The 15,586-nt window shown below is 43.7% G+C and overlaps 1 protein-coding gene across 1 annotated transcript in view; it reads left to right on the top strand.

Annotated features, from left to right (window-relative positions):
• LOC126285058 (coagulation factor IX-like) overlaps positions 1 to 15,586 on the top strand; it is a 284,637-nt gene that overhangs the window by 60,436 nt on the left and 208,615 nt on the right. Inside the window, exon 3 of the mRNA XM_049984381.1 lies at positions 5,785 to 5,922. Coding sequence (XP_049840338.1) covers positions 5,785 to 5,922 — 138 coding nt within the window. The remainder of the gene's footprint in view (positions 1 to 5,784; positions 5,923 to 15,586) is intronic.

The raw sequence follows: 15,586 nt of genomic DNA, 5'->3' as shown, positions 1-15,586 counted from the left end.
TGTGATCATTGCTTGTACAGCCCTCTCGCAGTGTCCGGAGCAAGTATGGTGGGTCTGACACACCGGTGTCAATGTGTTCTTTTTTCCATTTCCAGGAGTGTAGATTAATTTTCAGGTACTGTTTGAGCAGTAAAAATGGCAGCATTAAGTCTTTGAACAAGTTCCTGAACGTGGGCTTTCCACGACAGGTTACTATCTATCTGAACACCTAGAAATTTGAAATGTTTAGTTTCACTAACCATATGCCCATTCTGTGAAATTAAAGCGTCAGGTTTTGTTGAATTGTGTGTTACGAACTGTAAAAACTGAGTATTATTTCGATTTAGTGTTAGTTTATTTTCTACAAGCCATGAACTTAGGTCATGAAGAGGACTATTCGAAGCCGAGCCAATGTTGCACCCAATATTCTTTACTACCAAGCTAGTATCATCACCAAACAGATATATTTTTGAGTTGCCCGTAATACTTGAGGACATGTCATTTATATAAATAAGAGCGAAGCGATCCAAAGGATTGGAAAAGGGCACAGGTCATCCCCGTTTTCAAGAAGGGACGTCGAACTGATGTGCAGAACTATAGACCTATATCTCTAACGTCGATCAGTTGTAGAATTTTGGAACACGTATTATGTTCGAGTATAATGTCTTTTCTGGAGACTAGTAATCTACTCTGTAGGAATCAGCATGGGTTTCGAAAAAGACGGTCGTGTGAAACCCAGCTCGCTCTATTCGTCCACGAGACTCAGAGGGCCTTAGACACGGGTTCACAGGTAGATGCCGTGTTTCTTGACTTCCGCAAGGCGTTTGACACAGTTTCCCACAGTCGTTTAATGAACAAAGTAAGAGCATACGGACTATCAGATCAATTGTGTGATTGGATTGAGGAGTTCCTAGATAACAGAACGCAGCATGTCATTCTCAATGGAGAGAAGTCTTCCGAAGTAAGAGTGATTTCAGGTGTGCCGCAGGGGAGTGTCATAGGACCGTTGCTATTCACAATATACATAAATGACCTGGTGGATGACATCGGGAGTTCACTGAGGCTTTTTGCAGATGATGCTGTGGTGTATCGAGAGGTTGTAACAATGGAAAATTGTACTGAAATGCAGGAGGATCTGCAGCGAATTGACGCATGGGTCACGGAATGGCAATTGAATCTCAATGTAGACAAGTGTAATGTGATGCGAATACATAGAAAGATAGGTCCCTTATCATTTAGCTACAAAATAGCAGGTCAGCAACTGGAAGCAGTTAATTCCATAAATTATCTGGGAGTACTCATTAGGAGTGATTTAAAATGGAATTATCATATAAAGTTGATCGTCGGTAAAGCAGATGCCAGACTGAGATTCATTGGAAGAATCCTAAGGAAATGCAATCCGACAACAAAGGAAGTAGGTTACAGTACGCTTGTTCGCCCAATGCTTGAATACTGCTCAGCAGTGTGGGATCCGCACCAGGTAGGGTGGATAGAAGAGATAGAGAAGATCCAACGGAGAGCAGCGCGCTTCGTTACAGGATCATTTAGTAATTGCGAAAGCGTTACGGAGATGATAGTTAAACTCCAGTGGAAGACTCTGAAGGAGAGACGCTCAGTAGCTCGGTACGGGCTTTTGTTAAAGTTTCGAGAACATACCTTCACCGAAGAGTCAAGCAGTATATTGCTCCCTCCTACGTATATCTCGCGAAGAGACCATGAGGATAAAATCAGAGAGATTAGAGCCCACACAGAAGCATACCGACAATCCTTCTTTCCACGTACAATACGAGACTGGAATAGAAGGGAGAACTGATAGAGGTACTCAGGGTACCCTCCGCTACACACCGTCAGGTGGCTTGCGGAGTATGGATGTAGATGTAGATAGATGTAGAATAGGACTGGCACTGATCCCTGGGGCACCCCCATCCCCCCCCCCCTCCCCATTTGACTCTACCCTCCCTACTCAGATCCCACATCACAGCCATTCTGGACATTGTGAATAATGACCTTTTGCTGTCCATTGCTAAAGTAAAAGATGAACCACTTTTGAGCTACTCCCTGTGGTGCCTAATGTTCCAAGTTGTGGAGCAATATTTTGTGATCAACACAATCAAACGCCTTAGTTAAATCAAAAAATATGCTTAGCGTTCGAAACCTTTTGTTTAACCCATCCAGTACTTCACAAATAAAAGAGAGTATAGCGTTTTCAGTTGTTAAGCGACTTCTAAAGGCAAACTGTACATTTGATAGCAGATCGTGTCATATAAAATGATCAATTCTCCTGACATACACAGCCTTTTCAATAACTTTAACAAACACTGATGGCATAGAAATAGGTCTAAAACTATCTACATTTACCCTTTCTGCCTTTTTATAAAGCGGCTTTTCTACCGAGTACTTTAATCGTTTAGGAAACTGACCATTCCTAAACGAAAAATTACAAATATGGCTAAATACAGGGCTAACATGTGCAGCACAGTACTTTAATATTCTGCTAGGCACTCCATCATAACCATGAGAGTTTTTATCCTTCAGTGATGTAGTTATGGACTCAGTCTTCCACTTGTCTGTATCACAGAGGAGTATTTCAGACATCAATATCGGGAGGACATTTGCCATGAACGTTATATGACTCCCTGTAGAACTAAATTTTTATTTAATTCACCATCAATGCTCAGAAAATCATTGTTAAATACTGTACATATGTCCGATATATCAGTAACAAAAACATGTTTACTACGAACTGTGTTTATATCGTCGACCTTGTACTGCTGACCAGACACTTCCTTCACAATTGACCATATGGTTCTAATTTTAACCTGTGAATTAGCTATTCTATTTGCATACCACAAACTCTTTGCCTTCCCAATAACATATTAAGCACTTTACAGCACTGTTTGTAATGGGCTACTGTAGTTTGATTGTGACTACTTCTAACATTTTGATATAATTCCAGCTTTGTTCTACATGATATCCTTATCCCTCTAGTCAGCCACCTGGGCTGCCTATTACTGCTAATACACGTTTAGAACATCCTAATGGAAAGCAACTCTCAAAGAGCATGAGAAATGTGTTAAGGAAAACATTATATTTGTCACCTATGTTATCGGCACTATAAACATCCTGCCACGCTTCTTCCTTGAAAAGGTTTAAAAAACTCTCTATTGCTGTTGGATTAACTTTCCTATATAGTTTGTAATTATATGTGACATTTTTTTAAATACAAAAGCTTTTTAGTGTTAAAATTTGTGCATCATGATCTGAAAGACCATTCACCCTCACCCTTTTACTAACAGAATGCCCATCTAGTAAAGAAGAATGAATAAAAAATATTGTCTATGGCTGTGCTACTGTTTCCTTGCACTCTAGTTGGAAAAACACAGTCTGCGTCATATCATATGAATTTAGGAGATCTACTAACATCCTTTCTCTTACACCATAATATACAAAATTTATATTGAAGTCACCACATATAACTAATTTCTGGTACTTCCTACAAAGTGAATCAAGAACCCTCTCTGGCTTGAGCAGAAATGCTCTGAAGTAACAGTTAGAGATCAATAAACAACAACAACAATTCACTAAATTCTACTGCCCCAGCAAAACATTCAAACATGTACAATGAAATATCCCCCTGGCTGTGGCTAAGCCATGTCTCCCAATATCCTTTCTTCCAGGAGTGGTTCTGCAAGGTTCACAGGAGAGCTTCTGTGAAGTTTGGAAGGTAAGAGACGAGGTACTGGCGGAATTAAGGCTGTGAGGACGGGGCGTGAGTCGTGCTTAGGTAGCTCAGCTGATAGAGCACTTGCCCGCGCTAGGCAAAGGTTCCGAGTTCGAGTCGCGGTCCGGCACACTGTTTTAATCTGCCAGGAAGTTTCATTCAAATATCTGTTCCGTGCAGTGCCGTTATACGTCTATGGTCTCAAATGGAATACTGGGATTTAAATACATAGCCACTCCCCCACCCTGCAAGGAACTCCTTGGAAAAGAACCAGATAATCTGCATCCTGGTAAAGAAAGCATCTCAACTGTCAAATTTGTATAAAACGACAGTTTTATACTGAAATTTTATACCATTAATAAATAATCCATAAATGGTAGATTATACACTCCTGGAAATGGAAAAAAGAACACATTGACACCGGTGTGTCAGACCGACCATACTTGCTCCGGCCACTGCGAGAGGGCTGTACAAGCAATGATCACACGCACGGCACAGCGGACACACCAGGAACCGCGGTGTTGGCCGTCGAATGGCGCTAGCTGCGCAGCATTTGTGCACCGCCGCCGTCAGTGTCAGCCAGTTTGCCGTGGCATACGGAGCTCCATCGCAGTCTTTAACACTGGTAGCATGCCGCGACAGCGTGGACGTGAACCGTATGTGCAATTGACGGACTTTGAGCGAGGGCGTGTAGTGGGCATGCGGGAGGCCGGGTGGACGTACCGCCCAATTGCTCAACACGTGGGGCGTGAGGTCTCCACAGTACATCGATGTTGTCGCCAGTGGTCGGCGGAAGGTGCACGTGCCCGTCGACTTGGGACCGGACCGCAGCGAAGCACGGATGCACGCCAAGACCGTAGGATCCTACGCAGTGCCGTAGGGGACCGCACCGCCACTTCCCAGCAAATTAGGGACACTGTTGCTCCTGGGGTATCGGCGAGGACCATTCGCAACCGTCTCCATGAAGCTGGGCTACGGTCCCGCACACCGTTAGGCCGTCTTCCGCTCACGCCCCAACAACGTGCAGCCCGCCTCCAGTGGTGTCGCGACAGGCGTGAATGGAGGGACGAATGGAGATATGTCGTCTTCAGCGATGAGAGTCGCTTCTGCCTTGGTGCCAATGATGGTCGTATGCGTGTTTGGCGCCGTGCAGGTGAGCACCACAATCAGGACTGCATACGACCGAGGCACACAGGGCCAACACCCGGCATCATGGTGTGGGGAGCGATCTCCTACACTGGCCGTACACCTCTGTTAATCGTCGAGGGGACACTGAATAGTGCACGGTACATCCAAACCGTCATCGAACCCATCCTTCTACCATTCCTAGACCAGAAAGGAAACTTGCTGTTCCAACAGGATAATGCACGTCCGCATGTATCCCGTGCCACCCAACGTGCTCTAGAAGGTGTAAGTCAACTACCCTGGCCAGCAAGATCTCCGGATCTGTCCCCCATTGAGCGTGTTTGGGACTGGATGAAGCGTCGTCTCACGCGGTCTGCACGTCCAGCACGAACGCTGGTCCAACTGAGGCGCCAGGTGGAAATGGCATGGCAAGCCGTTCCACAGGACTACATCCAGCATCTCTACGATCGTCTCCATGGGAGAATAGCAGCCTGCATTGCTGCGAAAGGTGGATATACACTGTACTAGTGCCGACATTGTGCATGCTCTGTTGCCTGTGTCTATGTGCCTGTGGTTCTGTCAGTGTGATCATGTGATGTATCTGACCCCAGGAATGTGTCAATAAAGTTTCCCCTTCCTGGGACAATGAATTCACGGTGTTCTTATTTCAATTTCCAGGAGTGTAGGTTTCTTATTCGAATATTACTCTTAATGGTATTTTGAGAGAGAGTATATATCATAATATGAATAAAGAATAAATAGTGCACCACTAGAAATTATTGTGATTATTAGTAAACTTGTTTAAAAATATGCATACTCAAATAGCCAGTGTACCCAACGTAGGTCCTTTGTCGGCTACACATGTCTATGACTAAGTGGCTATTTATTTCAGTTGATTAACCTTTTAAACTCTTTATTTCTTTGCATTAAGATGACATGTCATATTTGGTTGTGTGCAGGGACAGTGGCCAACTGCTACTGTGCTGCCGGTATCTGCACATGTCAAGCAGCTCGCATTAGCGCCAACGACGAAGTTTGCTTGTCGCGGCAGGAACAAAACACGTGTCTCAAGGTTTCCAGCTCTCCAAATATAAGACGTGAGTATCAAGGTCGCTAGGTGAGAATTCAAATGCTTACGTAATTATCGCTTGCCTTTTCAAGCTCTACAATCTGTTTAATATTGAGGTAAGTGCGACCAAATTGCGGATTCCTAACAGCGGCAAGTGACATAAAGCAGGTATGATACAGACCACCAAACAATTCCATCTACATTACATTTATCGTTTTCCATGGATCCTTCGGAGAGGAGTCTTTGGTTGTGGAGAGAGCCAAAGGTTTTTCTTTTCCCTCAGGTACATAGATGTTGTACAATTCTAATTCAGACAGAATTATGAGTTATTGAGGAGTCTTTGGATGTGGAGAGAGTCAAAGGCTTTTTTTTCCTCAGGTACATGGATGTTGTACAATTCTAAAGCAGACAGAATTATGAGTTACAATCCTTGTGAAGATATTCATCGATGGAGTAGAAGGAGTTGGCCAACAGGAAGTTATTTAATTCACTCTGAAATCTATCTGTATCACCTACAAGACCTTTGATGTGCTCTGATAAGTTATTGAATAGACACCAGATGTAATTCTAATGACTCGTTTCTGAAATTTGAAAATTTTCTCTTTATAAGAAAAGTTTCCCGAAAAGATGACTCCATAACTCATTAGTGAATGGAAGTAGGCCGAATAACCTAACTTCTTCATTGTTAAATCACCTGTTTCTGCTATGATGCGCACTGAAAATGTAGCTGAACTAAGGCGTTTCATTAAGTCTAGTGAGTGAGTTTTCCAATTTAGGTTGTGGTCAATTTGTAACCCTAAAAATTTGACTCTGTCTACAGCTTTAATTTCATTGTTTGCGTACACTATACTTATTTGGTCAGGTATTCTTTGTGAGGTACTGAACTGCATGTGCTGGGTCATGTCAGAATTCAGTGACAATCCATTTGGCGTGAACCTCCCATTGATAATTACAAATATTTCATTAGCTGATTCCTCAGTGAGATAACGGGTACTGTTTTTTATACCAGTATTTGTATCATCTGCAAATAAGACAAAATTTGCATTTTGAGACACTGCGTATTGAAGGTCATTAATATATAATAGAAACAACAAGGGACCTAAAATAGAGCCCTCGGGCACCCCTTGTCTGATAGTTTCATATTTTAAATGACTATTGTTACGTGGTAAGCCTGATACAGACACACACAGTTTTCTATTAAAAGTATAGGATGAGAACCATTAGCCTACTATTACTGTAATCCCATAATATTTTCACTTTTGTATAAGGATCCATCCTAATACAATCAAAAGCTTTAGCGAGATCACAGAATATGCCAAGTGGTAAGAACTTTTGATTTATTGATTCTAATATTTCATTTGTAGAAGTGACTATAGTTTAATCAGTTGACAATTCTTTCCGAAATCCGATGGCACCACTGCTCTTTACAGAGTCAGGGCTGCTTTAAGGTTGCGCGAGATCCATATTACTAACTATCTGCTGGAGCCTCATGACGAATTCCCTTTTTAAAAATGTACTATTTTATTTCCAAAACAAAATGTTACTTCTTTAATTTAGGTACTCACTGGTTCAAAGGGCACTGGTTTTTATTTTCGGTAGTGGAAGTAGTGAGGCACGCCACTGTTTCTATCTTCTCTCCCTCATCTTTCGCAATAAAAGGTTTTAATTTTCATGTAAGATGTGGTCGGAATTGTTGGGAAAAAGGTAAAGGATATTTAATACACTGTTGGCATCGCGTATATTATGTACGCTCGTAAGAGATGCTTTCATACACGCAGAGGATAGTTCTTATGATGAACAGAGTATGATAAAATGGGTACAATTTTGCTTCTGATGGTTTAATTACGTTGCCCAAATTCGCTGCTAGCTCAAAGAAAGTCAGAGCAGCTTGAAACTACTACTGTTACTGCCCATTAAATTATTTGTTGCAAAGAGAGAGAGATGATATAACCAACGACGTAGCGTAAAGCTTTGTACTCACGATAAATAATTTCATTGGTATCACAGTGGCTTAATTTTGGACACACATTTTCTTGAAGGAAATAAATTTAATAGCAAACTCAGAGTTAACGAGAAGAAAACCAAAGCCTTGTTGCCTACTGCAGGTAAATCTATCATTGCAATCCCGTAAAAACTCTGATCATCATCATAATCATCATTTAAGACTGATTATGCCTTTCAGCGTTCAGTCTGGAACATATTCTCCCTTATAAAATTCCTCCATGATCCCCTATTCATTACTAACATTGGTGCCTCTTTTGATGTTAAGCCTATTACTTCAAAATCATTCTTAATCGAATCCAGGTGCCTTCTCCTTGGTCTGTCCCGACTCCTCGTACTCTCTACTGCTGACCTCATGAGCCTCTTGGGTAATCTTGCTTCTCCCATGCGTGTAACATGACCCTACCATCTAAGCCTGTTCGCCCTGACTGCTACATCTATAGAGTTCATTCCCAGTTTTTCTTTGATTTCCTCATTGTGGACACCCTCCTGCCATTGTTCCCATCTACTAGTATCTGCAATCATCCTAGCTACTTTCATATCCGCAACCTCAACCTTGTTGATAAGGTAACCTGAATCCACCCAGCTTTCACTCCCATACAACAAAATTGGTCGACAGATTGAACGCTGCACAGATAACTTAGTCTTGGTACTGACTTCTTTCTTGCAGAAGAGAGTAGTTCGTAGCTGAGCGCTCACTGCATTAGCTTTGCTACACCTCGCTTCCAGTTCTTTCACTATGTTGCCATCATGTGAGAATATGCATCCTAATTACTTGAAACCGTCCACCTGTTATACCTTTGTTCCTCCTATCTGGCACTCAATCCGTTTATATTTCTTTCCCACTGACTTTATTTTCGTTTTGGAAATGCTAATCTTCATACCATAGTCCTTACATTTCTGATATAGCTCTGAAATATTACTTTGCAAACTTTCAATCGAATCTGCCATCACAACTAAGTCATCTGCATATGCAAGACTGCTTATTTGGTGTTCACATATCTTAATCTCACCCAGCCAGTCTATTGTTTTCAACATATGATCCATAAATAATATGAACAACAGTGGAGAAAGGTTGCAACCTTGTCTTACCCCTGAAACTACTCTCAACCATGAACTCAGTTTACCGGCAACTCTCACTGCTGCCTGACTATCCATGTAAAGACCTTAATTGCTTGCAAAAGTTTGCCTCCTATTCCATAATCTCGTAGAACAGACAATAACTTCCTTCTAGGAAACCGGTCATATGCCTTTTCTAGATCTATAAAGCATAGAAACAATTCCCTGTTCCCCTCATAACACTTCTCCATAATTTGCCGTAAGCTAAAGATCTGGTCCTGACAACCTCTAAGAGGCCTAAACCCACACTGATTTTCATCCAGTTGGTTCTCAACTAATACTCGCACTTTCCTCTGAATATCAATTCTGATAAAATGAACTTTACAGATATTAACCTGTGAAAATTGTTATCAATATTCAAAATATTTATTATGTTAATTTTAGAGCGAAGCCCAATGTTTAATACACTACTGCCCATTAAAATTGCTACACCACAAAGATGACGTGCTACAGACGCGAAATTTAACCGACAGGAAGAAGATGCTGTGATATGCAAATGATTAGCTTTTCAGAGCTTTCACACAAGGTTGGCGGCGGTGGCGTCACCTACAACGTTCTGACATGAGGAAAGTTTCCAACCGATTGCTCATACACAAACAGCAGTTGACCGCCGTTGCCTGGTGAAACGTTGTTGTCATGCCTCGTGTAAGGAGAAGAAACGCGTACCATAACTTTTCCGTTTTTGATAAAGGTCGGATTGTAGCCTATCGCGATTGCGATTTATCGTATCGCGACATTGCTGCTCGCGTTAGTAGAGATCCAATGACTGTTAGCAGAATATGGAATCGGTGGATTCAGGAGGGTAATATGGAACGCCATGCTGGATCCCAACGGCCTCGTGTCACTAGCAGTCGAGATGAAAGGCATCTTATCCGCATGGCTGTAACGGATCGTTAAGCCACGTCTCGATCCCTGAGTCAAAAGATGGGGACGTTTGCAAGACAACTACCATCTGCACGAACAGTTCGACGACGTTTGCAGCAGCATGGACTATTAGCTCGGAGGCCATGGATGCGGTTACCCTTGACGCTGCATCACAAACAGGAGCGCCTACGATGGTGTACTCAACGACGAACCTGGGCGCATGAATGCCAAAACGTCGTTTTTTTCAGCTAATCCAGGTTCTGTTCACAGCATCATGATGGTCGCATCCGCGTTCGATGACATCGCGGTGAAAGCACATTCGAAGCGTGTATTCGTCATCGCCATACTGGCGTATCACCCGGCGTGATGGTATGGGGTGCCATTGGTTACACGTCTCGGTCACCTCTTGTTCACATTGACGGCACTTTGAACAGTGGACGCTACATTTCAGATGTGTTACGACCCATGGCTCTACCCTTCATTCGATCTTTGCGAAACCCTACATTTCAGCAGGATAATGCACGACCGCATGTTGCAGGTCCTGTACGGGCCTTTCTGGATGCAGAAAAAATTCGAGTGCTGCCCTGGTCAGACCATTCTCCATATCTCTCACCAACTGAAAACGTCTGGTCCATGGTGGCCGAGCAACTGGCTCTTCACAATACGCCAGTCACTACTCTTGATGAACTGTGGTATCGTATTGAAGCTGTACCTGTACGCGCCATTGACTGAATGCCCAGGCGTATCAAGGCCGTTATCACGGCTGGAGGTAGTTGTTCTGGGTATTGATTTCTCAGGATCTATGCACCCAAATTGCGTGAAAATGTAATCACATGTCAGTTCTAGTATAATATATTTGTCCAATGAATACCCGTTTATCATCTGCAGTTCTTCTTGGTGTAGCAATTTTAATGGCCAGTAGCGTATTTTATTTAATCCTAGGTAATGGTCACCTGTATGCCATCAGGACAAAAAAAAGCTAGACGGCTGTCTTCCACACAACTCGCTTGAAACAATTACGTTTACTTAAATGTTTCCATAGTGTTGGAGAGATTTTGATTAAGAATATACTTTTTACCTCACATTGTAACAGAAAATTGCGTTTATGAAATACTTAGAGAGGCAGAACAGCCAAGAAGCTTTATTCTTCAACAGCAGAGACGTATGTGGTAGTCAATTTTTTTTATTTTTTCCTTTATTGCGTTTCTATTGCCGGGCTGGCGGCAGCTTAGTATGTCGCTCTTCAGCCTACACAATTTGTTTTAAAAAGAGGAAGATAATAAATAATAAAAACAGGCGATAAAATCGGAGACTTAAATGTTAACATGGCGGAAAGAATCGTGGAACTGAAACATAGAAACAAAGGGATGATGATGCTAATAATATACATATGAAGCAGACAGGTAAAATAATAGACTGACAATTAAAAAACACGGCGACAATCTGGTTTCTGTTCGCAAGAGACATAAAATTCAGACCCAGCGAGAACATGATTTTTGTTCACAACACTTTGGAAAGACGAACAACATTGAACATTCACATGAACACTGCACTAAAAAGTTGGCAAATATGACATACCACAGCCGAGGGCAGGTTGGGGGAAGCTGGGCAGATGATGGGAAAATAAAAAGGGGTGAAGGGCAGGAAAAACGAAGAGAGGGGGTAAGAGCCAATGGAGGAAGAGGACCTGTAAGAGAGGGGGAAGGGGGTTGCTGTGGTAGTAGATCTTTTTTTTCTCTTTATTGATTTTCAATTCCCCCCAAAGGGGCGGGCTGGCAGCAGCTTAGTACGCTGCTCTACACCCTACAGATTTCTTTTTAAAAACGGAAGAGGAAAAGAAACAAAAAACAGACGATAAAACGGTGACTTAAAGTGTAAAATGGCGGAAAAATGCGGGAAGTTGAAACGGAATGCAAAAGGGGTTGGCAGTGTTAATAAAAGACACAGGAAACAGACAAGTAACATAGTACAAACACAATTTAAAAAAAAACCTTGTGCGACAGTCTGGTTTCTGTTTGCAAGAGATAAAAAGCACACCCAACGACAGTATGATGTCCGCTCGCAACACTTCCCAAAAAAAAAAAAAAACACAACACGAACCACTCACTGCGAAACACTCACTGTAAAACACTGCACGAAAATGGCGGCAAAAAGATGACATTTCCGAGCCAAAGGCAGATGGGGGGGGGGGGGGGGGGGCTGGAGGAGGGGGAAGAACAAGGAGGGAGGAAGGAAAAAAAACGAAAAGGGGGTGAACCAAGGAGGGAGAGGACTCATAAAGGGGGGGAGGGACAGGGCAGACGCGAGAGCGAATGAGAGGAGGGAAATGCAAAAGGACTTGGGGGAGAGAAGGGGGCAGAGAGAGGGGAGGTGGAGAAAAAGAATGATGGGAGGGGGGAGAAGTAGCCCAGGAAAAGGACAGAGGAAAGGAGGGGGAGTGAGGATCAGAGTTGATAGGAGGGATAAATGGAGGGAGATAGGGCATCATCCGGGAGGGGGAGTTGATGGGAGCCACCTTGGGAAAGGAGATGTAGGGTGTAGAGATGGAGGGTAGGGGGGACACAACAGTAAAGATGTGGCAGGGGGCAGGGATGGGAGATAAGAGGAGCAACCAGCAGGTGAGGGGGATCAAGGCGGCGGGAGGTGTAGAGGATGTGGATATGTTCGAGGAATAGGAGCAGATGGAGGAAAGGAATGAGATCATAGAGGATCCGCATGGGGGACGGGAAGCGTATACGGAAGGCGAGGCGGAGTGCATGACGCTCAAAGATCTGGAGGGACTTACAGAATTTGGGGGGGGGGGGGGGGGCAGATATCTAGGCAGGACTGGCATAACAGAGGATGGGACAGATTAATGATTTGTAGGTGTGGAGGATGGTAGAGGGGTGCAACCCTCATGTCCGGCCAGAGAGGAGTTTGAGGAGTCGGAGGTGGTTGTGGGCTTTGGATTGGATGGAGCGCAGATGAGGGATCCAGGTGAGGTGACGGTCAATGGTGAGGCCAAGTTAGGTGACGGTGGGGGTGGTTATCGATCTATGAACCAAGTCTTTTATAACGTTAGTGAGATAAGATGTCCATGGTTACAAAGAATGTATTTACATTATGTAGATACTAGAACACACATGTTATTAACATTTTAACACTAAAAATGTAACATTAACGTGTCGTAGGTCTTATGGTTAGTATGCTGTGCGCCCGCGTTTAATTTCGCGTAATTTCCGCTACTGTCGTCGGTAGAGGGCAGGTCGGAGTAGAGGGTAGTGAAGGGCTGTAGCGACCTGGAGAAGAAGAGAGGGTGACACGAGCGACTAAGAGCGCAAGTGAGGCGGCGAGTTGTCGACAAGCGTCTGCCGTGGCTCGTTGGCAAAAGTGGTGCCTTTGACCACTGCGGGTCTGGCGGGGCCGAGTGTTGGTCGCTGCCGTGAACGTGGCTCGTTAAAAGCTACGTCGGCAGAACGCACAGTATTCGGCGTGTTCTCTTCTACTGAAGTTGCAACCAATTTGTGTCCACTGTGATACTGAGTTGTAGTCTGGTCTGACATTTGTAAGTACTGGACGCGGTGGTATCTGCTGGACGATACCCTTGGATTTCCGACTACGAGTAATCTTCTCTACACCTTTCTCTCGGCGCTCTCTAAGCGAGCGTTTGTCAGTGGGCGCTGGATTTAATGAGCAATAACGGTGAGCGTCCGATTAGTGTGCACATCACTTGGTGTCGCGTTGTGGCTATTTGGAATCCGTATCTTGGTTGCCCGTTATTAAACATATAAATGTGTTACTTTCGAAGGTTTTGCCTGGTACTACATGAGTTCAGATCCATCAGTGTTTCTGGGTTGTGGCTATCAAAATTCCAAACGGATTTTACAGTACTCGCCATTAAAATTGCTACACCGAGAAGAAATGCAGATGTTAAATGGGTATTCATTGGACAAATATATTATACTAGAACTGACATGTGATTACATTTTCACACAATTTGGGTGCATAGATCCTGATAAATCAGTACCCAGAACGAACACCTCTGGCCATAATAACGGCCTGGGCATTGAGTCAAACAGAGCTTGGATGGCGTGTACAGGTACAGCTGCCCATGCAGCTTCAACAACATACCGAAGTTCAAGAGTAGTGACCCGCTTATTGTGACGAGCCAGTTGCTTGACCCCCATTGACCAGACGTTTTCAGTTGGTGAGAGATATGGAGAATGTGCGGGCCAGGGCAGCAGTCGAACATTTTCAGTATCCAGAAAGGCCCGTACAGGACCTGCAACATGCGGTCGTGCATTATCCTGCTGAACACAAGGGTTTCGCAGGGATCGAATGAAGGGTAGAGCCACGGGTCGTAACACATCTGAAAAGTAACGTCCACTGTCAAAGCACCGTCAATGTGAACAAGAGGTGACCGAGACGTGTAACCAATGGCACCCCATACCATCACGCCGAGTGATACGCCAATATAGCGATGACGAATACACGCTTCCAATGTGCATTCACCGCGATGTCACCGAACACCGATGCGACCATCATGATGCTGTAAACAGAACCTGGATTCATCCGAAAAAATGAAGTTTTGCCATTCGTGCACCCAGGTTTGTCCTTGAGTACACCATCGCCGGCGCTCCTGTCTGTGATGCAGCGTCGCGAGTAACCGCAGTCATGTCTCCGAGCTGATAGTCCATGCTGCTGCAAACATCGTCGAACTGTTCGTGCAGATGGTAGTTGTCTTGCAAACGTCCCCATCTTTTGGCTCAGGGATCGACACGTGGCTGCACGATTCGTTACAACCATGCGGATAAGATGCCTGTCCTCTCAACTGCTAGTGATACGAGGCCGTTCGAATCCAGCACGGCGTTCCATATTACCCTCCTGAACCCACCGATTCCATATTCTTCTAACAGTCATCGGATCTCGACCAACGCGAGCAGTAATGTCGCGATACGATAAACCGCAATCGCGACAGGCGACAATCCGACTTTTATCAAACGCCAGTCAAATGCTGTTTTTGTATGAGAAATCGGTTGGAAACGTTCCCCATATCAGCATGTTGTAGGTGTCGCCACCGGCGCCAACCTTGTGTGAATGCTCTGAAAAGCTAATTATTTGCATATCACAGCATCTTCATTCTGTCGGTTCAATTTCGCGTCTGTAGCACATCTTCGTGGCGTAGCAATTTTAATGGCCAGTAGCAAATGGCATATAGACAGTGAAAATTGTTTCATCTATCTTACTTCTGGGGCATGTCTTTAGTTACCTGCTGGCTAATATCACGAGCTTCAGCTCGAGCATCTACTAATAATAAAAACCTAAAGGAAAATTTTATGCCCCAGTAGTTAAGTCAAAGTTTCCTGCATAACATTCGTACTTTCCTGCATTTGTGGTATGTTTAATTTTTACTAAATAATTAACGAGTTGTGGCTGTGTTACAGGATAGGTGATTGTATCTCTTGTTAACTGTGGTCTAGTTAAAGATGTCTGTGTACCATGTTTGAAATTTTTAATGTAGGTTTCTAGTTCTGTGATAGCGGCAACCACGGTCCTATGTTAGTAGATAAGGAGGAATTATTGCTACTGGCGTTGCCTCTGTCACCTCCTCTATCATAATATAGTTAAACCACATTTGTGACTCATGTTGGCTACTTCGAAGGCAATGGCGTTTAGGTAATTCCTGCCAATAGCCGATTCTTGATATTGGTGATATATTCATTAGATAA

This window comes from Schistocerca gregaria, chromosome 1 (assembly GCF_023897955.1).
Source record: "Schistocerca gregaria isolate iqSchGreg1 chromosome 1, iqSchGreg1.2, whole genome shotgun sequence".
In the NCBI taxonomy this organism is placed as follows: Eukaryota; Metazoa; Arthropoda; class Insecta; order Orthoptera; family Acrididae; genus Schistocerca; species Schistocerca gregaria.
The sequence above is the reverse complement of the archived record's forward strand: the minus strand, read 5'-3'. Positions and strand labels throughout refer to the sequence as shown.